The sequence below is a fragment of the Artemia sp. Qi Xiang Cuo genome, chromosome 14 (genome assembly GCF_049724085.1).
Source record: "Artemia sp. Qi Xiang Cuo chromosome 14, ASM4972408v1, whole genome shotgun sequence".
Lineage (NCBI taxonomy): Eukaryota > Metazoa > Arthropoda > Branchiopoda > Anostraca > Artemiidae > Artemia > Artemia sp. Qi Xiang Cuo.
In genome coordinates, this window is record NC_142807.1 from 28,599,831 (window position 1) to 28,623,758 (window position 23,928).

Here is a 23,928-nt window from a genome sequence, read left to right on the forward strand (position 1 = left end):
TAATTTGCTCTTTACTAAAAAAAAAGACCGTGGATTGTCAGTTTAATGTAGATAATCCTTATTCCTTAAAGTTTTAATAATTTTGCATTTATTAAAGTCAAAAAGTTGAAAACATCTAATATGTATTTTGTTTTGAAAAAGAAGGTATGGGGTTTGTCAGCCTTAACCATGTTAGTTTTTGCTCATTTTGAGTTTAACTCGGCTATTTATTTTAGTTTCTATTAATTTTGAGTTTTATCTATTTATTGGTAGTGATTGGCGGTAGTTTTATTCTTGGGGGATTATTTGACTTTATTTCTGCTCATTTTTGATTAAACTAATTTTAAAATAATTTTTTTATTAAACCAAACTTTTTTTTAACTTTTTTATTTAATAATATTTTTTATTTAACCCCTTTGCTTTTCGTTGAAAAACTCATTTTGTGGAAAAAATTATAAATTAATGTCAGTTCGTTTCTTACTGAAGAAATCTTTTTCGCTAAAAAGAAATAATATTTTACTTCTTTTCGTTTTTTTTCTATAAGAATCCACAGTTTGATTTTCTATTTGTATGTTGAAGATACTTGTTCACAAATGTTTAATTTTGACACAAATATTATTTTTTAATTTTATTTTGTACCTCCTCAAGTTGACCGAAAAAAATAAAACCTAATATCATTCCCAAAAAATTTTATCTATAGCTCTTTGACAACCTGGATGCACTTACACTTACGCATACTCCAAAGGTATAGTTACTGGACTTTTCAACAATGTTGAAAAAACTATTTCAAAATTTTGATCGGACGACTTTGAAAAAAGGGGCGTGGGAGGGGGGCAAGTTTCCCTCCAATCTTTTCGGTCACTTAAAAGGGGCACTATAACTTTTAGTTTTCGTCCGAGTTAGCCCTCTTCCGATATTCTAGGAGTAATAGTTCGATGCGATTACCCCTAGGAAAAAAAAAACAACAACCGACAAATAAACACGCAATCGTGATTTTTCTTCTGGCAAAAAAAAAATATACAAATTCCAAATTTTTTAGATTAGAGCTTGAAACTTCTACAGTAGGGCTCTCTGATAAACGGAATTTGATTGTGTGATTTCCATTAAGATTCCTTGGCTTTTAGTGGGTTTTACCCCCTTTTTTCTAAAATCTGGTAAATTTTTGGAGGCTCATAGCTTTTGATGGGTAATACTAAACTTAATTATTGTTCTATATTTGAATCACCATAACAAGCCGATTCTGTGGATGTATCTATTGATATCAAAATTCAGTTTTTTAGAGTTTTGGTACAATTGAGCCGAGTCGCAGCTTGCTTACAGTTCGTTACCACGGACTGTTTGATAGTTCATGCCCAAACATACATCGCTGTAAATGCTTTACTAAGCTTAAAAGGAATAAAATTAATTAAATAATGTTTAAAATAACTTTCCGATTTAACGATTTATTTTGTATGGACTACTGTATCTTTAAGATCAAATACGCCACCATGGGGCATCAAAAGGGTTTGATTTTATTTTAAATCTATATGTGGCACATTCTAAATGATATTAGTTTTACGGTTAATGCGGTAGATAATTTTACCCATCCCAAAAATTCAAAACAAAATCTTTCATGTGTGCCTATCTGGTCTGGGATCCCTCCCCTCCAAATTGGTTTATTTTCTTTCCAGATGATATTGGAAATAACACGAATAAATATATTAAAAGTTATTGAATGTATTGATTTTGCTCTATAATGAGCATCTTTCGCCTCTGGAAAAAGAGCATGGTTCTACGACCTTTTCAATTAATCCCACAAAATAACCAGCTTGCGTCACATGATTACCATAATGGGTATTGCGCAAAATGTAGAGATGTATAAAAGACATCAAATAATCGACCAAATTAACAGTTACGACCAGTCCCTTACTAAGTTAAAATAAAAAACTGTCTCTGCGGTTCAGCATGATGAAAGTAGTGTTTCTTTTGGCTCTTTTTGCAATGATTGCTGTCACTTTCGGTAAGAAATTAAGAGTTATTTATAGTATAGTTTAGTCGTGACCATTAACTGTAACACGAGTGCGATGTTTCAGTCATTAAGAGGGATTCATTTTGTAAGAATATGGCAAGAATTTGCTTCTTTATTAAGATTACACTTGAAAATGGTTTTTTAGTTTGGAACAGGCTTTTTGTCAAGGGGCAGTTACTGTGATTATGAGTGAGGATGCACCCCTAATTTTTTTTGTCCCCTTAGATTAAAAAATTTGTTGAAAAAGAAGATTGATTCCCCCTAGATTTAAAAAATAACACACTTTCCTCCACCTCATTATTTCTGCGAATTGACGTTACTGCCAAGAAATAAGAAAAAGGAACTATTCGGATGAAGGTTCGGACCTTCTTTTTGTGTGCTTCAAGTTGGAATGCTCTTATTCTATTCAAATAAACACCATTTCAACTGAATTTTGTTTATTACTTCTAAGATGTCTTTTGAAAATGTAAATAAAGAATAATGACATGTAAATAGTTCCTCAAAAGTCAATGTCCCCAACGGAAGAATGCGATAGGTGGGAGCCTTTTTAAATGCAACACTTAGCTTTTTTAGCTGTACCTATTTTGCTTAACTAGTTACTGAATAGTTTGTATACATGACCCTAACTTTGGTATTTCTCAAGTCTGAAACAGACATTTCCAAATGAATAAAATAAAGCTAGTCATTTCTAAATATAACTAGTTTTTTTTTTTTTTTTTTTTTTTTTTTTTTTTTTTTTTTTTTAACTAAGAATGATTTATAGGGACAATTTTTATTTGCTATTTTTAATATTTGACAGGCCACGTTAAATCGTTCAGTGTTCAGTACTTTGTATCCAGTCTAGAAAATTCTAATTATTATTGTTTTTTAAGAGGAACATTGGAGATTCTTGATGACGAATGGTTCATCTTTCTATATGTTATTTTTGTAGATAATCTTAGTTCTAGAAGAAATAGAAGAGTAAAACAATGCTGCGTATTTGCACAACTACTTTACACTAAAGATGAATAGCTGGTTTTCATTTGAATCAAAGGAATTTTGGTCTATACTTTACTTTTTTTATCATATATAATTTAAATAAACAAAAGCTTTTTTTGTTACACGTCATAGAAACAAAATAAAGCTAACAAAAAAATTTTCATAATCAAAACTCATCAACAGTGGCTTCGATTCAAAGGGGAAGGGTAGCTTCTGCCCCTTAGATTTTTTGCTTCATAAATTGTTATATCACAGGGATTGTCACCCACATCCAAATTACCCTTCTCTAGATATTTAGAAATATCTCTTTTGGGGCATTTTCACCAAAAACTTCCTTGTTGATATTTTCGTTCGGAAAAACAAAACACAAAAGTATGCCACCCTAGATGTTGAAAACACATTTTGCCCCCACCCTTTGCTTGTAAATATTTGTGAATTGACGTAAACTGTTATTTCGCTTGATCATCTCTGGGAAAACTATCTAAGATTTGCAACAGGATCAGTAAAATATTCTTTGTCATTATTCAAGTATTTATTCTTACAAAAAAGCAATGAAAACAAAAAAAAAGGTAAAAAGACATCCACAGTAATTCTATAAAATAAAAAATATTTGGTAGGTGACTTAGATTATGACGCTTTGAACACGCTTGATTCAGAATTCTTAAAGCTTTGCCTTCAGTCCGCTAGACAATGTTCAGATTTTTGCAAACGTGCTCATGTTTTACTATAAATGCCGTGAAATATTGGGATGGGAATAGACAATCTGTTTACAAAAGAACACCCTTCTTCTACCAAAGCCCGTTCATCATGAGATTTAACTAGTGCTGGAATTTACCTTGCACTAATTTGTGTCAAACAAGTTTCATTTGATTGGGTAGACTTGAATGGTGGATGAATAGGTAGAGTCTCTGAGACAATAATACCGTAAACGTTCAATTCTTAGGGATAGACTTGAAAAATATATTGGGCATATGTCTTAGTCGTCTTATTTGAATTATATTTTATTTATCATTCGAGTTGTCTGTATTCTACATGTTGCTATCATTGTATAATTATTGTCTATTTTTTTTTATTCCTTTTTGTTGCATCATCCTTTTAAGCAATTGTAAAAAGGTTTAGAAATAAATAAATAATAATAAAAAAATTCTTCTAGCTTTCCCTAAAGATATTCGTCAAGAGGAAAAGGCCCCTGTCAGTGCCGATGAAGAAGAAGCTGCAAGCCGCTTTGGCTACTGGGGTAAGTTTGAAAGCAAGTGTTATATATTCACTGGAGATAATCTGTTTTTAAATATAGAAAAAACTCGCCTCAGTAGTATTTCATATTGTAGTTTTTGTAAAAGTGATGTTCATAATTTAGTTTCAAATTTAGCAATTTTTTTTGCATTTCCTTTCGACAAAAAAAGGTTTCAATTTAACAAAAGATTATGACTTCGAAATAAATGCTTGTTTTATTGTTTAAGCAGAAAAGGTTTCAACTAACTAGGAGGGTTTCGGAATACCCTCTTCCAACCCCTCAGAAAAAAAATGTCAAGAAAATATTTTTTTTAAGAATTAAATATGAAACATTGGAATCCTGAAACATTGCAAGTGTCTCATCAATGTATTCATATGATAGATTCAGTGATTGTGCTTTGTCAGTCACGGTACGGGGGAAAAGGATAAAAGAAATGGGCACAGTATAGGAGATTAAAATAGAAATTCTGAAACTTTTCAGTCCAAAGCCTCCTCCCCCCTACTTTGGTCAACCCCAGAGGTGCACCCCTCTCATAAAAATGATTTAATAGTCAGTGATAATCCAAATAAATTTAATAGTTGTTTACAATGTTGATTTTAAAATTTTATTATACCCCACCTATAAAGCATTCACCCCCAGCATCCCCCCGAGGGATGTACTCCCATCTTTGAGAACCTCCGAATAAGAATGTTTACTGGTGTAAAAAGCTTTGTAGCTTTTGTTAAAACTAAAAATACGTTTAGCCCCAACTCAAAAGTTCAAGTCTAAGACTTAAGTTCCAGTCTTAAGTCTGGGTTGATGCTACAGTTTGGAAAATACCCCCACCCCCCACCCCCTTCACGGTATGATTTTACACAGCGCATAAGCTCATACGATTTTTCCTGTGTAGGTAATCGAGTGCTTTTTCCTTCCTATTCGGCAATATACACAGCATTGTCTGTCTGAAGAGGCATTATCAGACAGTACCAGAGCCTTGAGCTTTTTTTCTGAAACAGAAAACAATAATAATAATAATAATAATAATAATCAACTAATCAATAACATAAAAAATGCAGCCTTTCTCTTGGTATTAGACGTTTTATTAAAATCAATTAACTTAGCTAATGAATTACATCAAAGCTCATGTTCGAATTATATCAAAAGATCAAATTTTGAAAGCAAGAATAAATGCGAAGAGCACCCTCTTTCAGAAATCCTGTACACAAGGTAGCACATGTCAAGCGGGGTGGAAGTGTGCCTAGTGCCAAGGAAAGTTTGTCTAGCGTGGAGAAACTGTTTGGCACACGTCGCGTCTTCAGATGTACACTAGGGTTTCAAAAAGTGGTCGTCCCCTTCACAAAATAAGCCTCACACGTTCTGTATGTCGAATATGACCATCATTCTTGACAAAACAACAAGAATTGTTTTGAGAAATGCTCTATTTTCTGCAACCAAAATAGGACAAGGCCATAAATTATTAAGAAAATACGGATCAAATAATGCAAGCCCGGTATATTTCTATACGGCACTAAAAATAAAAATTTAAAGGCTATGATTTGAAAAAAAAGCTCTCTTTTAAAAAAAAGTAGACTTTTTAGATCTTATAGTTCCCTCATGTCATACAGGGTATATAGGCATAAAAAATCAAAAGTATCCATTTGGCAATTCATGCCTGAATCTGTCTTACTAACTTTCTTAAAAAAAAAAAAAATTCTAATTCCAAAAAATATAGCTTATGGAATTTGTGCTTCCCAAGATACACTTTATGTATTATATTTACATCTATCAGTATTTTGAAAAAGAAGAAAAACAAACCATTTTTGAAACTGAGGAAGCAGAATCAATTAGACGCTGTGAAAAGTATATTGTTTAGAGCACACAATAAACAATAAAAAACTAAAAAGAAAAAAAAATGCAGAGTGTTGTTCAACTTAAAACAAATAGGGCTTTATCTAACAATATAAAAAATATAGGAGCTATAACTCCCTATCTTCCAGCTCTTATAAGTTTAGGATTATTTTCCATTGATCAATAATATTCTAATTTCTTACTTTTTCTTTGCTCTTGTTTTTGTTTTATTTTTAATGTATTTCACTTTAAAGTTCAATTCCTAAATTAGATCCTATAACTTGAAGCCGGTTTTAGGTGCTTTGGACCTGAAATATGAGAGGTTGGAATTTTAATTTTGAAGCCCTGTTCGAGATACCCCAGTCACACAATTGGTTTAGTTCACAAAATAAAATTCCTAAACAAACTATCAACATCTCAGTTGTGCCATTCAATAGTTAAATCAAAAGGGAAACATGACAACAGTAACTTAGATTTAAACTTAAATCCAATCTAGAAAATATGTATATTGGACATCAAAACAGTTTTGAGAATTTAGTTTTGAGATTTTGAAGAGAAACATATTTAAGTACCGATGACCAGTGACCTGGACATATGGATAAGATGGGAGAAGGTCTGAAGCAGCAATCAGGCAATCGAGTGAGGTTAAAAATTTGACCATGGCTTAGCAGTCATTTTAAAATGCTATCCCATATAGATACTTCATCAAAATTGATCCATCGTAATGGTTACTTTGCAGTCATACCTATTTTGATATCGGATATTGTAATATAGCCTACAAATTCTGGGCTTGCATACCAGGATATAATATTCATTTATTTCAGGTCTCTCACCCTTTGGCGGTTATGGCGGCTATGGCGGCTATGGTGGATACAGTGGACATCGTCAAACTTATTCCAGCTATGGGAGCTATGGTTCACACGGTGGTTTTGGCGGCTATGGTGGAGGCTTAGGTTTTGGAAGATAAATATCATTTCTTTTTTTGTTTTGTATTTTGTCGGAATTAATCGAACTTACTTAATAAAAGATTTCTAAACAGTTGGATGTTTTTCAAATTTTTTTTTAGTTTAGAACTTTTAGCTCTAGTGTCTTATCATTTACTTTTAATAACATTGATTTGTTTATTCGGTTTCGAACAAGGAAAGAGCAAAGTGCTTAACAGTCCCTGTTCATTCTACGTTTTATGTTGCTCCTTACTTTTAATTGAAAAAGCTTTTTATTTAATTTCTGATCGTTTTTAAATACTGTCGGGAAATGCTGCTTTCCTTCCATAGAAAATCCCCCCTTGAAAAATCTCTCCATGGAAAGCCATTCCCACGTAAAATAACCGTATCCGAGCCAGAAAAACTCCCCCAGAGAATTCTATTCTAGCTGAATTCCCCCAAGAATAATTTCCTGGGGGTAATTCCGGTTGAAACATTTTTTTGAGCGCATTCTCATTTGAAAAAAGACTTTAATTTCTGTTTTATTTTAAAATCATGCCGAAAATCTCCTCCTCTGTGGAAAAGATTTCTCGCAAATTTCCCCACCCCTCATAGAAATTTTCTCCCGCAGAAAATCCCTCTGGAAAATTTAACCCGTAAAAAGCTCCCCCATGGCGAATTTCTCCCGTGGTAAATCTCCCCCCCCAAAAAAAAGAAAAGACACTCTAGATAATTTCACCCCGTTAATAACTTGTTGCTAGATAGCTCCCCTTGACATCTCCACATGTAAAATTGTGTTGGAAAAGAGAAAGTAAGACAAACAAAAAGAATCAAGCAGTTCGCGGTAAAGAACTGTAAGTAAGAAGCGACCCGGCTCAATGGTAACCGAAACTCTAAAAACGGAACTTTGATACCAATAGATGCATCAAAAGAATCATATTTTAATGCTAATTTCAAATACATAAGTTTCATCAAGTTTAGTCTTAACCATCAAAGGTTACGCGCCTGAGAAAATTTGGCTGATTTTAGAAAAAAAGGAGAAAGACCCCCTAAAAGTTATAGAATCGTATTGAAAATGACACCATCATATTCAGCGTATCAGATAACCGTACTGTAGAGGTTTCAAGCAGCTATCTACAAAAATGTGGAATTTTGCATTTTTTGCGAGAAGAAAGATCAAGGATGCGTGTTTTTTTTTTTTTTTTTTTTTTTTTTTTTTTTTTTTTTTCAGGGGTGATCGTATCGACCCATTGGTCCTAGAATATCACGGGAGGGCTCATTCGAATGGAAATTAAAAGTTCTTGTGCCCTTTTAAAGTGACCAAAAAAATAGAGGGCAACTTAGCCCCCTCCCATGCTCATTTTTTCCTAAAGTCACCCGATCAAAATTTCGAGATAGCCATTTTGTTCAGCATGGTCAAAAATATGATAACTATGTCTTTTAGGATGATTTAATCCCTCGAAGTCCCGGGGGGGAGGGCTGAAAGTTATGAGCTTTACCCAATGTTAACATATAGTATTGGTTATTCGAAAGTTTACAGACGTTTTCAGGGGGGATTTATTCTGGTAGGGGGGTGGGGTGGGTGGGTCGGGGGTTATATGGGAGGATCTGTCTATGAAGGAAGTTTTCATGGGGGAAGGGACATTTCTATGAAGGGGGGGGGGATTTCCCAGCATTATTAAAGAAAAAGATCATAAATTAAATTAAAAAAAACAAGTTTTTCAACTGAAAATAAGAAGCAACATCAATAATTAAAACGAACAGGAAATATTACGTATATGATTGGGTTCGCCCCCTAGTCAATACCTCACTCTTTAAGCCAAAGATTTTTTGGTACTTTCATAAGAGCTATTTATTCTAATTAACGGCCTTTGTGATTAAGGGGTAATTTTTAAAGAATTGGAACAAAATTCGAACTTTAGCTTAAAGAGCGAGGTATTGACTAAGGGGAAAACCCCCTAATATACGTATTAAAAATCTATGAATATAGAAGTTCGTTACATAAGTTAATTCGTATGTTACGTATATTTATTACTAATAAAAACGTTCGTAAATAAAATTAACAAGTTTCGAGAAAGCCATTTAACCAAATAAAAGTAAAATTAATAGGCAAATTTTATTTTAATTATTCACATAGCCTACGGTGAGCCAAAATAAAAACCTGCATTAATTCAAAAACGTTCTAAAATTAAATAAAAAAAATAAAGTTTTTTTAATTTAAAGTAAGGAACGACGTTAAAAATTAAAACGAACAGAAATTATTCTGCATATGAAAGGGGCTGTCCCCTTCTCAACGCCTCGCTCCTTACGCTAAAGTTTGATTTTCTCACGACTCTATTTTTTAAACAATAAAAAACTTTAGCATAAAGAGTGAGGCGTTGAGGAGGGGACATCCCCTTTCATATACGGACTAATTTCTGTTCATTTTGAGTTTTAACGTCGTTCCTTACTTTCAGTTAAAAAAACTTGTTTTTTTTAATTTAATTTTTTCATATAGGAATTGTGGCAAATTCATTCAATGTAAAATGAAGGCAAATTCCAAGATAAATGGGAAGTTACTTCATGGAAAGTAATTCCTGTGCAAAATGAACCCCCACCCTTCCAGACAATTCTATTCTAGCTGAAAATTTCCCCAAGAATTTTTTACGGACGGTTCCGGGTGAAAATTTTTTATTATCGTACTTTCATTTGAAAAGGGCTTTAATATCTGTTTTATTTTAAAATCATGTCGAAAATCCCCTTCTACGTGGAAAAGTTTTCCCGCAAAATACTCCCGGCTTCTCGTAGAAAGCTGCTCCCGTATAAAATTCTCACTGGAGAATTTATCCCGTAGAAAACTCCTTGATGGAGAATGTGCGTATATACCAAGGTACCATTTTGCGCAGGCCCCCGTACCAAACAGTTTTTTCTGTTAGGTAAACAGGTCATTACACTCTTTGCCAGAGAATAACGCAATTTCAAAAGTTCAGCGTAACTTCAAAGTTCAGTGTCCTTTTTTAGTGTTAAACCCAAACCACAGAGTATAACTTGATTGGTGATTAGGATTTGAATAAAAAAAAAGGGTAATTAGTAATTGGAAAATTTCTTAATGCTTTTACAATCGGAGATGTTTGATTAACCTTTTGCAAAAAAAGGGGTAATGGGATATGCGAGTATTTGCAAAAAAGGGGTAATTAGTTAATGGAAATTTTTTTTAATGCTTTTACAATCGGAAGTGTTTGATTAACCTTTGCAAAAAAAGAGTGTAATGGGATTTGAGATTTGGAGGAGATGGGATGATAGTGTACCGTATAATACACAAGTGGTGTTTTGGAGCGTATTGTCAATTTAACGAGAAATGACTGAAAAGTGTTTTGAGGGAGATGGGTTGCATGGAGGGTTGAGTTGCATGAGAGTTCAGTTAAAGGGGGGCGGGCACAGTTACACGGAGGTTTAGTTAAATGGGGTCGAATTGCATGAGGGTTCAGTAGCACGAGGGTTCAGTTTCATGGGGGTTCAGTTGTACAGGGTTTCGGTTATACAGGGGTTCACTTACATGGAGGGATTCAGTTGAACGGGGGGGGGGGGAGATTTGCGATTTGGAGGAGATGGGATGATAGTGTACTGTATAATACGCAAGTGATGTTTTGGAGCGTATTGTCAATTTAACGGGAAATGACTGAAAAGTGTTTTGAGGGAGATGGGTTGCATGGAGGGTTGAGTTGCATGAGATTTCAGTTAAAGGGGGGGAGGGGGAGGGGGTACAGTTACACGGAGATTTAGTTAAACAGGGTCGAGTTGCATGAGGGTTCAGTAGCACGAGGGTTCAATTGCATGGGGGGTTTAGTTGTACAGGGATTTCAGTTAAAGAATACCTCCTCGACATTAAACCTAAGTAAATTTATGTATTTGGAATCAGAGTATAAAGCCCAATCATTTTCATGTATCTATAATTATTAAAATTCTTTTTTTTAGAGTTATGGTTACTTTCGGACACACTCAAGAAGTGAAGTTAAAGCAGATAATGGGAAAGTGGAAGAGTTGTAGCCTAAAACAGCCATAATTGTAATTTCGGTTCATTTAGGGTTTCATTTATTTATCGATGCTGATTTGTGGCAGTTTCATGATTGGTAGATTATTTGATGTTATTTTTGCTAATTTTTTGTTTATCATATAAGGCTATTGCGTCTTTCTGAACTTTCTGTTGGAGGCGGGGGTAAGTATTTAGTTTAAATAATTCTAGGAGGAATTGAGTTTTGTGGATGGTGTTGAAAAATGGTACGTGTTGAATATTTGGGTAAACATACGGCTAAGAAACGCTTCACTATAAATAAGGATATTGTGTCTTTCTGAACTTTCTGTGCGAGGCAGGGATAACTATTTAGTTTAAATAATTCTAGGAGGAATTGAGTTTTGTGGCTGGTGTGGAAAAATGGTACTTGTTAAATATTCGGGTAAACATTCGACTATAAATAAGGCTATTGCGTCTTTCTGAACTTTCTGTTGGGGGGGAGGGGGAGGGGGTACAGTTACACGGAGATTTAGTTAAACGGGGTCGAGTTGCATGAGGGTTCAGTAGCACGAGGGTTCAATTGCATGGGGGGTTTAGTTGTACAGGGATTTCAGTTAAAGAATACCTCCTCGACATTAAACCTAAGGAAATTTATATATTTGGAATCAGCGTATAAAGCCCAATCATTTTCATGTATCTATAATTATTAAAATTCTTTTTTTAGAGTTATGGTTACTTTCGGACACATTCAAGAAGTGAAGTTAAAGCAGATAATGGGAAAGTGGAAGAGTTGTAGCCTAAAACAGCCATAATTGTAATTTCGGTTCATTTAGGGTTTCATTTATTTATCGATGCTGATTTGTGGCAGTTTCATGATTGGTAGATTATTTGATGTTATTTTTGCTAATTTTTTGTTTATCATATAAGGCTATTGCGTCTTTCTGAACTTTCTGTTGGAGGCGGGGGTAAGTATTTAGTTTAAATAATTCTAGGAGGAATTGAGTTTTGTGGATGGTGTTGAAAAATGGTACGTGTTGAATATTTGGGTAAACATACGGCTAAGAAACGCTTCACTATAAATAAGGATATTGTGTCTTTCTGAACTTTCTGTGCGAGGCAGGGATAACTATTTAGTTTAAATAATTCTAGGAGGAATTGAGTTTTGTGGCTGGTGTGGAAAAATGGTACTTGTTAAATATTCGGGTAAACATTCGACTATAAATAAGGCTATTGCGTCTTTCTGAACTTTCTGTTGGAGGCGGGGGTAAGTATTTAGTTTAAATAATTCTAGGAGGAATTGAGTTTTGTGGATGGTGTTGAAAAATGTTAAGTGTTGAATATTTGGGTAAACATACGGATAAGAAACGCTTCACTATAAATAAGGCTATTGTGTCTTTCTGAACTTTCTGTGCGAGGCAGGGATAACTATTTAGTTTAAATAATTCTAGGAGGAATTGAGTTTTGTGGCTGGTGTGGAAAAAAGGAACGTGTTAAATAGTCGGGTAAACAGTCGACTATAAATATGGCGAGTGCGTCTTTCTGAACTTTCTGTTGGAGGCGGGGGTAAGTATTTAGTTTAAATAATTCTAGGAGGAATTGAGTTTTGTGGATGGTGTTGAAAAATGTTACGTGTTGAATATTTGTGTAAACATACGGCTAAGAAACTCTTCACTATAAATAAGGCTATTGCGTCTTTCTGAACTTTCTGTGCGAGGCGGGGGTAAGTATTTAGTTTAAATAATTCTAGGAGGATGAAGTATTTTTTTACTTAACAACTACATTAATAACTTCCAAGGTGATCGGACAGTATGACACAGAATTTATCAGTTACCGAGAGTTCAATAACTCCCCCCCCCCCCGCAATGACTTCCAATGGTTTTATGACTCCTCCCCACAATGAATTCAGATGGTTTTAAGGCTCATCTCACTAGTCATAACTCCGTTCAACCTTGAGCGAAGGTATAAAAGTTTGATGAAGTATTTTTCTGCTTAACAACTACATTAATAGCCTCCAAGATGATAGGACTGTATGACACCGAATTTATCATTTTGAAAAAATCATCTTGCGGTGTTATATTCGAATGTGCTTTTTTATTATTGTCTATGGATCTCGAAGAAATCGACTGTTATCATTGGTTAGTGAACTATAATCTGTTTGAGTATGATACAAGCTTGTGGAGTACTACATTACGTTATATAAACAGACTGCGAATCTGCGACAGAGTGATTACACCACTTAATAATACTGGTCAGGAACTGAGAAATGTCCAGGAGGAAGTCGGTAAAATTTGCAGCTTTTTCAGAGTTGAAGCGCTCTACGTAAAGGGCAATGTACCTACAGATAAAGTTTTAATTCAAAAGTGTGATCCTAGGATTCCACTTTTCAATCTAGAAGAGTTTAAGTGTCCTAAATTTGAAGGGGGCTATCACCATCCTGAAGACGAGGTTAGTTTCTTCGCACAGTGGATACCTAAGAACATACCTGATCGTGATAAATCCATAAGACATGTTAAAAACTATTCTATATCATGGGACCCTCGTTTGTGGATGTTTAAGAGTGAACTCTAAGTGCTATTTTTATGTAAACATTTGTTGTTGTTTTTTTTTTTATAAAAAAAAAAATATTTTAATAAATTTAAGCAATAAAAATATTTAAGCTTAACCCCTTCTTTGTTCTTTAGAATAGTTCTATTGTAAGCAAGTAACAAACTCTTTCCTGAAGTCACCTCTTGGATACACAATGCAGAACCTTCATTTAAGAAACTATGAAATAAATTATAAGTAAGTAAGTAACAAATTCCTTTTTGAACTCACCTCTTGGATACACAATACAGAAATTTTCATTAAAGAAGTTATGAAAAAATTGTAAGTAAGTAGCAAATTCTTTCTTGAATTCACCTGCTGGATAAACAAAGAAATTTCGTTCAAGAAATTATGACAAAATTCTAAGTAAGTAACAAACTCTTTATTGTTTAAATGACTTAGATACACGATGTAGAAATTTATTTCAAGAAACTATGAAAAAATTCTCAGTAAGTAACAATTTCTTTCTTGAAGTCATCTCGTGGATACACAATATACGGAAATTTCATTCAAGAAATTATGAAAATATTTGTAAGTAAGTAACAAACTCTTTATTAATTTCGCCTCTTGGATATACAGTACAGATACTTCATTCAAGAAATTATGAAAAATTCGCAAGTAAGTAGCTTTTTTTTTCTTTATCACAAACATTTTTCACTTAGCTAAATGATGTAGAAATTTAATTCAAGATATTATTAAAAAATTCTCATTAAGTAACAATTTCTTTCTTGAAGTCAACTCTTGGATATGCAATACGGAAATTTCATTCAAGAAATTATGAAAAAATTGTAAGTAAGTAGAAAATTCTTTCTTGAATTCACCTGCTGGATAAACAAAGACATTTCGTTCAAGAAATTATGACAAAATTCTAAGTAAGTAACAAATTCTTTATTGTTTACATGACTTAGATACACGATGTAGAAATTTAATTCATGAAATTATGAAAAAATTCTCAGTAAGTGTTAAAACTATTTTGGATTTGTGTAAAGGATTTTTTCTATTTTTAAGAATAGTTTTTGTTGTTTAAGAACTATTTTCAATTTTCTTACAACTTTTTGTATTTTGCAAGAATTGTTTCTGCTTTGTAAGAATAATTTTTGGAATAAGTTTGAATTTTTTGTATGCTATAATAACTATTTGGAATGTTGTTAGAAAATTTAGTGTCTTGAAGCAAGTATTTGGTATTTTGCATCAAGTATTTTATATTCTGTTAGAACTATTGTGGATTTGTGTAAAGTATTTTTGTATTTATTACAAATAATTTTTGTTTTGTAAGAACTATTTTGGATTTCTTAAAAATTTTTGTATTTTTTATGAATTATTTCTGTTTTGAAAGAACTGCTTTGGATTTTGTCTGAACTTTTATATTCTGTAAGAACTATTTTTAATGTTGTTAGAAATCTTTTGGTTTTTTAACAAGTATTTTGTATTTTGCAAGAACTATTTTTTATTCTGTTAGAACTATTTTGGATTTTTCTAAAGTATTTTTGTATTTTGTAAGAACTATTTCAGGATTTTTATGAACTTTTTGTATTCTGTAAGAACTGTTTTCGATGTTTTCGAAATTTTTGCTATTTTTGAAAAGCATTTTATATTTTGTAGTAACTATATTTTATTCTGCTAGAACTATTTTGGATTCGTTTAAAATATTTTTTCTATTTTGTAAGAATAATTTTTGTTTTGTAAGAACTATTTTAAATTTTTTAGAACTTCTTGTATTTTGTAAGAATTATTTATGTTCAGTAAAAATTATTTTTAGAATATGTTTGAACTTTCGTATTCAATTAGAACTATTTGGGATGTTGTTAGAATTTTCATATTTTGAAGCAAGTGTTTTGTATTATGTAGCAAATGTTTTTTAATCTGTGACCTATTTTTTTTTATTCTGTTAGAACTATTTTGGATTTGTCTAAAGTATTTTTGTATTTTGTAAGAACTATTTCCGGATTTTTCTGAACTTTTTGTATTCTGTAAGAACTGTTTTCGATGTTTTTGAAATTTTTGCTATTTTTGAAAAGCATTTTATATTTTGTAGTAACTATTTTTTATTCTGCTAGAACTATTTTGGATTCGTTTAAAATATTTTTTCTATTTTGTAAGAATAATTTTTGTTTTGTAAGAACTATTTTGGATTTTTTATAACTTTTTGTATTTTTTAAGAATTATTTATGTTCAGTAAAAATTATTTTTAGAATATGTTTGAACCTTTGTATTCAATTAGAACTATTTGGGATGTTGTTAGAATTTTCATATTTTGAAGCAAGTGTTTCATAGAGACAACACACACACACACACACACACACACACACACACACACACACACACACACACACACACACACACACACACACACACACACACACACACACACACACACACACACACACACACACACACACACACACACACACACACACACACACACACACACACACACACACACACACACACACACACACACACACACACACACACACACACACACACACACACACACACACACACACACACACACACACACACACACACACACACACACACACACACACACACACACACACACACACACACACACACACACACACACACACACACACACACACACACACACACACACACACACACACACACACACACACACACACACACACACACACACACACACACACACACACACACACACACACACACACACACACACACACACACACACACACACACACACACACACACACACACACACACACACACACACACACACACACACACACACACACACACACACACACACACACACACACACACACACACACACACACACACACACACACACACACACACACACACACACACACACACACACACACACACACACACACACACACACACACACACACACACACACACACACACACACACACACACACACACACACACACACACACACATACACATATACACACAAAAATACACACACACACAGATAGTCAAAAATAAAAAAAGACAAAAAAACAAAAAACAAAACAGACAAACACCCCCACACAAAAACACCCACACAACCCCACACCGCCCCCCCCCCACACACACAAAACACACAGAGACAAAAACCACACAGAGATGACACACAAACACACACATACACACACAGACGACACACACAAAGAGACGACTTACACATAGATATGACACATACACACAGACACCACAAGCACACACACACAAACACAGAGACTACACAAACACACAGAGAAGACACACACAAAGAGAAGACTAACAAATATATAAGACACATACAAACAGAGACTACACACACACAGAGACTACACAAATAGAGAGACGACACGCAAACAGAGACGACAAACACACAGACACAACACACACACACAGATATGAAACACACAAAGCGACTACACACGCACAGAGAGGACAAAACACACAGAAACGACACACACACACAGAGACGACACACACACATAGACACAACACAGACATAGAGATGACAGACACAGAGACGACACACACACATAGATACAAAACACACAAAGCGACGACACACGCACAGAGAGGACAAAACACACAGAAACGACACACACACACACAGAGACGACACACACATAGAGACAACACAGACATAGAGATGACAGACACACAGATACAAAACACCCACAGAGACAGAGTCCACTCAAACAGAGAGAGGAGACAAACACACACGGAGACAACACACACACAGATATGAAACACAAAAAGCGACGACACACGAACAGAGAGGACAAAACACACAGAAACGACACACACACACAGAGACGACACACACACATAGAGACAACACAGACATAGAGATGACAGACACAGATACTAAAAACAAACATAGATAAACAACAGACAACGAGACGACACACGCACAGAGAGTACAACAAACACAGAAACGACACACACACACACAGAGAAGACACACACATAGAGACAACACATACCTAGAGATGACAGAAACACAGATACAAAACACCCACAGAGACAGAGTACACTCAAACAGAGAGAGGAGACAAACACACACGGAGACAACACACACACACAGAGACGAAACACCCACAGAGAGGACACATGCACAGAGACGACACACAGATACACAGAGTCCACTCAAACAGAGAGAGGACAAACACACAGAGACGACAGACACAAAGAGACACATTACGTGCATGTCCGTGGCTCCTGGCCAAACGAGCGGTGAGCACCCTCTGAGTACTACCACGTGCAAAAAAGGTACCAGAACTAACAATCCCAGTTTTCAACAAGACTGGTTTTTTGACACGACAGCCCAATCACGTTCAAGTGTGAGAGATATACAAAAAGTTGGGGTTAATCTAGGCTCACTTTGAGTGGCGTGCCACTCTAAGTGAACCTAGATTAACCCCAACTTTTGGATATCTCTCTCACTATGACTCTGTTTGTGTGTCGTGTCAAAAACCAGTCTGGTTGAAAACGTGGAGTTTTCATGCTGGTCACTTTTTTGCAATGTGTAGGAATCAGTGGGGAATCCCCACTCGTTTGGAAAGGTGCCAAGGAAAGGCAAGTGATTCGTCTATTTGTGTCTGTCGTCTCTGTGTGTTTGTCCTCTCTCTGTGTGAGTGGACTCTGTGTGTGTGTGTGTCGTCTTTGTGCATGTGTCCTCTCTGTGGGTGTTTCGTTTCTGTGTGTGTGTGTTGTCTCCGTGTGTGTTTGTCTCTCTCTCTGTTTGAGTGGACTCTGTCTCTGTGGGTGTTTTGTATCTGTGTGTCTGTCATCTCTATGTCTGTGTTGTCTCTTTGTGTGTGTCGTCTCTATGTGTGTGTGTGTCGTGTCTGTGTGTTTTTTCCTCTCTGTGCGTGTGTCGTCTCTTTTTGTGTTTATTATCTATGTGTGTGTGTAGTCTCTTTGTATGTCATCTCTCTTTGTGTGTTGTCTCTATTTGTGTGTGTCGTCTGTGTGTGTGTGTGTCGTTTCTGTGTGTTTTGTCCTCTCTGTGCGTGTGTAGTTGGGTTGTGTGTGTAGTCTATTTGTGTTTGTGTTTTCTATGTTTGTTTGACGTATATTTGTTAGTGTAGTGTCTGTGTTTGTGTATTCTCTTTTTGTTTTTCGTAAATATGTGTATTTGTCTTATAGCTGGGTTAGTCTTCGCTTTGAGTGTTTCTTATCTGTGTGTGTGTGTCGTCTCTGTGTTTGTGTGTGTGTGCTTGTCGTCTCTGTGTGTGTGTGTGTCGTCTCTATGTGTTTGTAGTCTCTTTGTGTGTGTCGTCTCTGTGTGTGTGTGTGTGTTTGTGTGTCATCTCTGTGTGGATGTTGTCTCTGTGTGTTTTGTGTGTGTGTGTGTGTGTGTGTGTGTGTGTGTGTGTGTGTGTGTGTGTGTGTGTGTGTGTGTGTGTGTGTGTGTGTGTGTGTGTGTGTGTGTGTGTGTGTGTGTGTGTGTGTGTGTGTGTGTTGTCTCTATGAAACACTTGCTTCAAAATATGAAAATTCTAACAACATCCCAAATAGTTCTAATTGAATACAAAAGTTCAAACGTATTCTAAAAATAATTTTTACTTAAAATAAATAATTCTTACAAAATACAATAATTTCTAAAAAATACAAAATAGTTCTTAAAAAACAAAAATTATTCTTACAAAATAGAAAAAATATTTTAAACGAATCCAAAATAGTTCTAGCAGAATAAAAAATAGTTACTACAAAATATAAAATGCTTTTCAAAAATAGCAAAAATTTCAAAAACATCGAAAACAGTTCTTACAGAATACAAAAAGTTCAGAAAAATCCGGAAATAGTTCTTACAAAATACAAAAATACTTTAGAAAAATCCAAAATAGTTCTAACAGAATAAAAAAAAAATAGTTCACAGATTAAAAAACATTTGCTACGTAATACAAAACACTTGCTTCAAAATATGAAAATTCTAACAACATCCCAAATAGTTCTAATTGAATACAAAAGTTCAAACATATTCTAAAAATAATTTTTACTTAACATAAATAATTCTTACAAAATACAATAAGTTCTAAAAAATCTAAAATAGTTCTTACAAAACAAAAATTATTCTTACAAAATAGAAAAAATATTTTAAACGAATCCAAAATAGTTCTAGCAGAATAAAATATAGTTACTACAAAATATAAAATGCTTTTCAAAAATAGCAAAAATTTCAAAAACATCGAAAACAGTTCTTACAGAATACAAAAAGTTCAGAAAAATCCGGAAACAGTTCTTACAAAATACAAAAATACTTTAGACAAATCCAAAATAGTTCTAACAGAATAAAAAATATTTCTTGCAAAATACAAAATACTTGTTAAAAAACCAAAAGATTTCTAACAACATTAAAAATAGTTCTTACAGAATATAAAAGTTCAGACAAAATCCAAAGCAGTTCTTACAAAACAGAAATAATTCTTAAAAAATACAAAAAGTTTTAAGAAATCCAATATAATTCTTACAAAACAAAAATTATTCGTAATAAATACAAAAATACTTTACACAAATCCACAATAGTTCTAACAGAATATAAAATACTTGATGCAAAATACCAAATACTTGCTTCAAGACACTAAATTTCTAACAACATCCCAAATAGTTATTATAGCATACAAAAAAATTCAAGCTTATTCCAAAAATAATTCTTACAAAGCAGAAACAATTCTTGCAAAATACAAAAAGTTGTAAGAAAATCGAAAATAGTTCTTAAACAACAAAAACTATTCTTAAAAATAGAAAAAATCCTTTACACAAATCCAAAATAGTTTTAACACTTACTGAGAACTCTTTCATAATTTCATGAATTAAATTTCTACATCGTGTATCTAAGTCGTTTAAACAATAAAGAATTTTTTACTTACTTAGAATTTTGTCATAATTTCTTGAACGACATGTCTTTGTTTATCCAGCAGGTGAATTCAAGAAAGAATTTGCTACTTACTTGCAATTTTTTAATAATTTCTTGAATGAAATTTCCGTATTGCATATCCAAGAGTTGACTTCAAGAAAGAAATTGTTACTTACTGAAAATATTTTAATAATTTCTTGAATTAAATTTCTACATCATTTATCTAAGTGAAAATTGTTTGTGATAAAGAGAAAAAAAAATTACTTACTTGCGATTTTTTCATAATTTCTTGAATGAAGTATCTGTACTGTATATCCAAGAGGTGAAATCAATAAAGAGTTTGTTACGTACTTACAAATATTTTCATAATTTCTTGAATGAAATTTCCGTATATTGTGTATCCACGAGATGACTTCAAGAAAGAAATTGTTACTTACTGAGAATTTTTTCATAATTTCTTGAATTAAATTTCTACATCGTGCATCTAAGTCATGTAAACAATAAAGTGTTTGTTACTTACTTAGAATTTTGTCATAATTTCTTGAACGAAATGTCTTTGTTTATCCAGCAGGTGAATTCAAGAAAGAATTTGCTACTTACTTACAATTTTTTTATAATTTCTTTGATGAAAATTTCTGTATTGTGTATCCAAGAGGTGAGTTCAAGAAGGAATTTGTTACTTACTTACTTACAATTTGTTTCATAGTTTCTTAAATGAAGTTTCTGCATTGTGTATCCAAGCGGTGACTTCATTAAATATTTCTTTACGTTACTACAATATAACTATTATAAAGAACAAAGAAAGTTTTAAGATTAAATATATTTTTTTCTTGATTGTTTTAAAATAAATTTTTTTTGAGAAAAAAAACAAACAAAAGAAACTTGTTTAAGAAAAATATCAATTATATTTAACACTTAAAAAAAACACACAGAGGGTCCCAGGATCTAGGATAGTTTTTAAAATGTTTTATGGATTTTTAACGATCAGGTATGTTCTTAGGTATCCACTGTGCGAAGAACCTAACCTCGTCTTCAGGACGGTGATAGCCCTCTTCAAATTTAGGACACGTAAACTCTTCTAGATTGAAAAGTGGAATCCTAGGGTCACACTTTTGAATTAAAACTTTATCTGTAGGTACATTGCCCTTTACGTAGAGCGCTTCAACTCCGAAAAAGCTGCAAATTTCACTGACTTCCTCCTGGACATCTCTCAGTTCCTGACCAGTATTATTAAGGGGTGTAATCACTCTATCGTAGAATCCCAGTCTGTTTATATAACGTAATGTAGTACTCCACAAGCTTTTATCATACTCAAACAGATTATAGTTCACTAACCAATGATAACAGTCGATTTCTTCGAGATCCATAGACAATAATAAAAAAGCACATTCGAATATAACACCGCAAGATGATTTTTTCAAACTGATAAAATCGGTGTCATACAGTCCTATCATCTTGGAGGCTATTAATGTAGTTGTTAAGCAGAGAAATACTTCATCAAACTTTTATACCTTCGCTCAAGGTTGAACGGAGTTATGACTAGTTAGATGAGCCTTAAAACCATCTGAATTCATTGTGGGGAGGAGTCATAAAACCCTTGGAAGTCATTGCGGGGGGGGGGGGGGTTATTTAACTCACGGTAACGGATAAATTCTGTGTCAAACTGTCCTATAACCTTGGAAGTTATTAATTTAGTTGTTAATTAAAAAAATACTTCATCCTCCTAGAATTATTTAAACTAAATAGTTATCGCTGCCTCGCACAGAAAGTTCGGAAAAACACAATAGCCTTATTTATAGTGAAGAGTTTCTTAGTCGAAAGTTTACCCAAATATTCAACACGTACCATTTTTCAACATCATCCACAAAACTCAATTCCTCCTAGGATTATTTAAACTAAATGCTTACCCCTGCTTCCAACAGAAAGTTCAGAAAGACGCAATCTCCTTATTTATAGTCGAATGTTTACCCTAATATTTAACAAGTACCATTTTTCCACACCAGCCACAAAACTCAATTCCTCCTAGAATTATTTAAACTAAATAGTTACCCCTGCCTCGCACAGAAAGTTCAGAAAGACACAATAGCCTTATTTATAGTGAAGCGTTTCTTAGCCGTATGTTTACCCAAATATTCAACTCTTACCATTTTTCAACACCATCCACAACACTCAATTCCTCCTAGAACTATTTAAACTAAATACTTACCCCCGCCACCAACTCAAAGGACAGACGTACTCAAGAGAATTAGGTAGTGAAGTCAGATGACCCGACTAATTAACAAGTACCATTTTTCCACAACAGCCCCACATCTCATTTCCTCCGAGAATTATTTAAACTAAATAGTTATCCCTGCCTCGCACAGAAAGTTCAGAAAGACACAATATCCTTATTTATAGTGAAGCTTTTCTTAGCCTTATGTTTACACATATATTCAACACGTACCATTTTTCAACACCATCCACAAATCTCAATTCCTCCTAGAATTATTTAAACTAAATACTTACCCCCGCCTCCAACAGAAAGTTCAGAAAGACGCAATAGCCTTATATGATAAACAAAAAATTAGCAAAAATAACATCAAATAATCTACCAATCATGAAACTGCCACAAATCAGCATCGATAAATAAATGAAACCCTAAATGAACCGAAATTACAATTATGGCTGTTTTAGGCTACAACTCTTCCACTTTCCCATTATCTGCTTTAACTTCACTTCTTGAGTGTGTCCGAAAGTAACCATAACTCTAAAAAAAAGAATTTTAATAATTATAGATACATGAAAATGATTGGGCTTTATACGCTGATTCCAAATACATAAATTTCCTTAGGTTTAATGTCGAGGAGGTATTCTTTAACTGAAATCCCTGTACAACTAAACCCCCCATGCAATTGAACCCTCGTGCTACTGACCCCTCATGCAACTCGACCCCGTTTAACTCAATCTCCGTGTAACTGTACCCCCTCCCCCTCCCCCCCCCCAACAGAAAGTTCAGAAAGACGCAATAGCCTTATTTATAGTCGAATGTTTACCCGAATATTTAACAAGTACCATTTTTCCACACCAGCCACAAAACTCAATTCCTCCTAGAATTATTTAAACTAAATAGTTATCCCTGCCTCGCACAGAAAGTTCAGAAAGACACAATATCCTTATTTATAGTGAAGAGTTTCTTAGCAGTATGTTTACCCAAATATTCAACACGTACCATTTTTCAACACCATCCACAAAACTCAATTCCTCCTAGAATTATTTAAACTAAATACTTACCCCCGCCTCCAACAGAAAGTTCAGAAAGACGCAATAGCCTTATATGATAAACAAAAAATTAGCAAAAATAACATCAAATAATCTACCAATCATGAAACTGCCACAAATCAGCATCGATAAATAAATGAAACCCTAAATGAACCGAAATTACAATTATGGCTGTTTTAGGCTACAACTCTTCCACTTTCCCATTATCTGCTTTAACTTCACTTCTTGAGTGTGTCCGAAAGTAACCATAACTCTAAAAAAAAGAATTTTAATAATTATAGATACATGAAAATGATT

At 33.7% G+C, this 23,928-nt stretch overlaps 1 protein-coding gene and 1 long non-coding RNA gene across 2 annotated transcripts in view; one reads left to right on the forward strand and one right to left on the reverse strand.

Annotated features, from left to right (window-relative positions):
* The window catches only part of LOC148944341 (uncharacterized), a 337,879-nt gene that overhangs the window by 155,671 nt on the left and 158,280 nt on the right, over positions 1–23,928 (reverse strand). The window lies entirely within an intron of this gene.
* On the forward strand, positions 1,839–7,065 carry LOC148944345 (uncharacterized). The gene is made up of 3 exons (XM_089100300.1): positions 1,839–1,978; positions 4,119–4,202; positions 6,851–7,065. Exons 1-3 carry the CDS (start codon positions 1,924–1,926, stop codon positions 6,991–6,993), a joined length of 282 nt encoding a protein of 93 aa, XP_088956426.1. The 5' UTR covers positions 1,839–1,923; the 3' UTR covers positions 6,994–7,065.

Bases quoted from the DNA above. Each gene is read 5' to 3' on its own strand.
- LOC148944345 (XM_089100300.1), top strand. From the start codon at position 1,924: ATGATGAAAGTAGTGTTTCTTTTGGCTCTTTTTGCAATGATTGCTGTC. The intron at 1,979-4,118 runs GTAAGAAATTAA...AAATTCTTCTAG, and splicing joins AATGATTGCTGTCACTTTCG to CTTTCCCTAAAGATATTCGT. The intron at 4,203-6,850 runs GTAAGTTTGAAA...CATTTATTTCAG, and splicing joins AAGCCGCTTTGGCTACTGGG to GTCTCTCACCCTTTGGCGGT.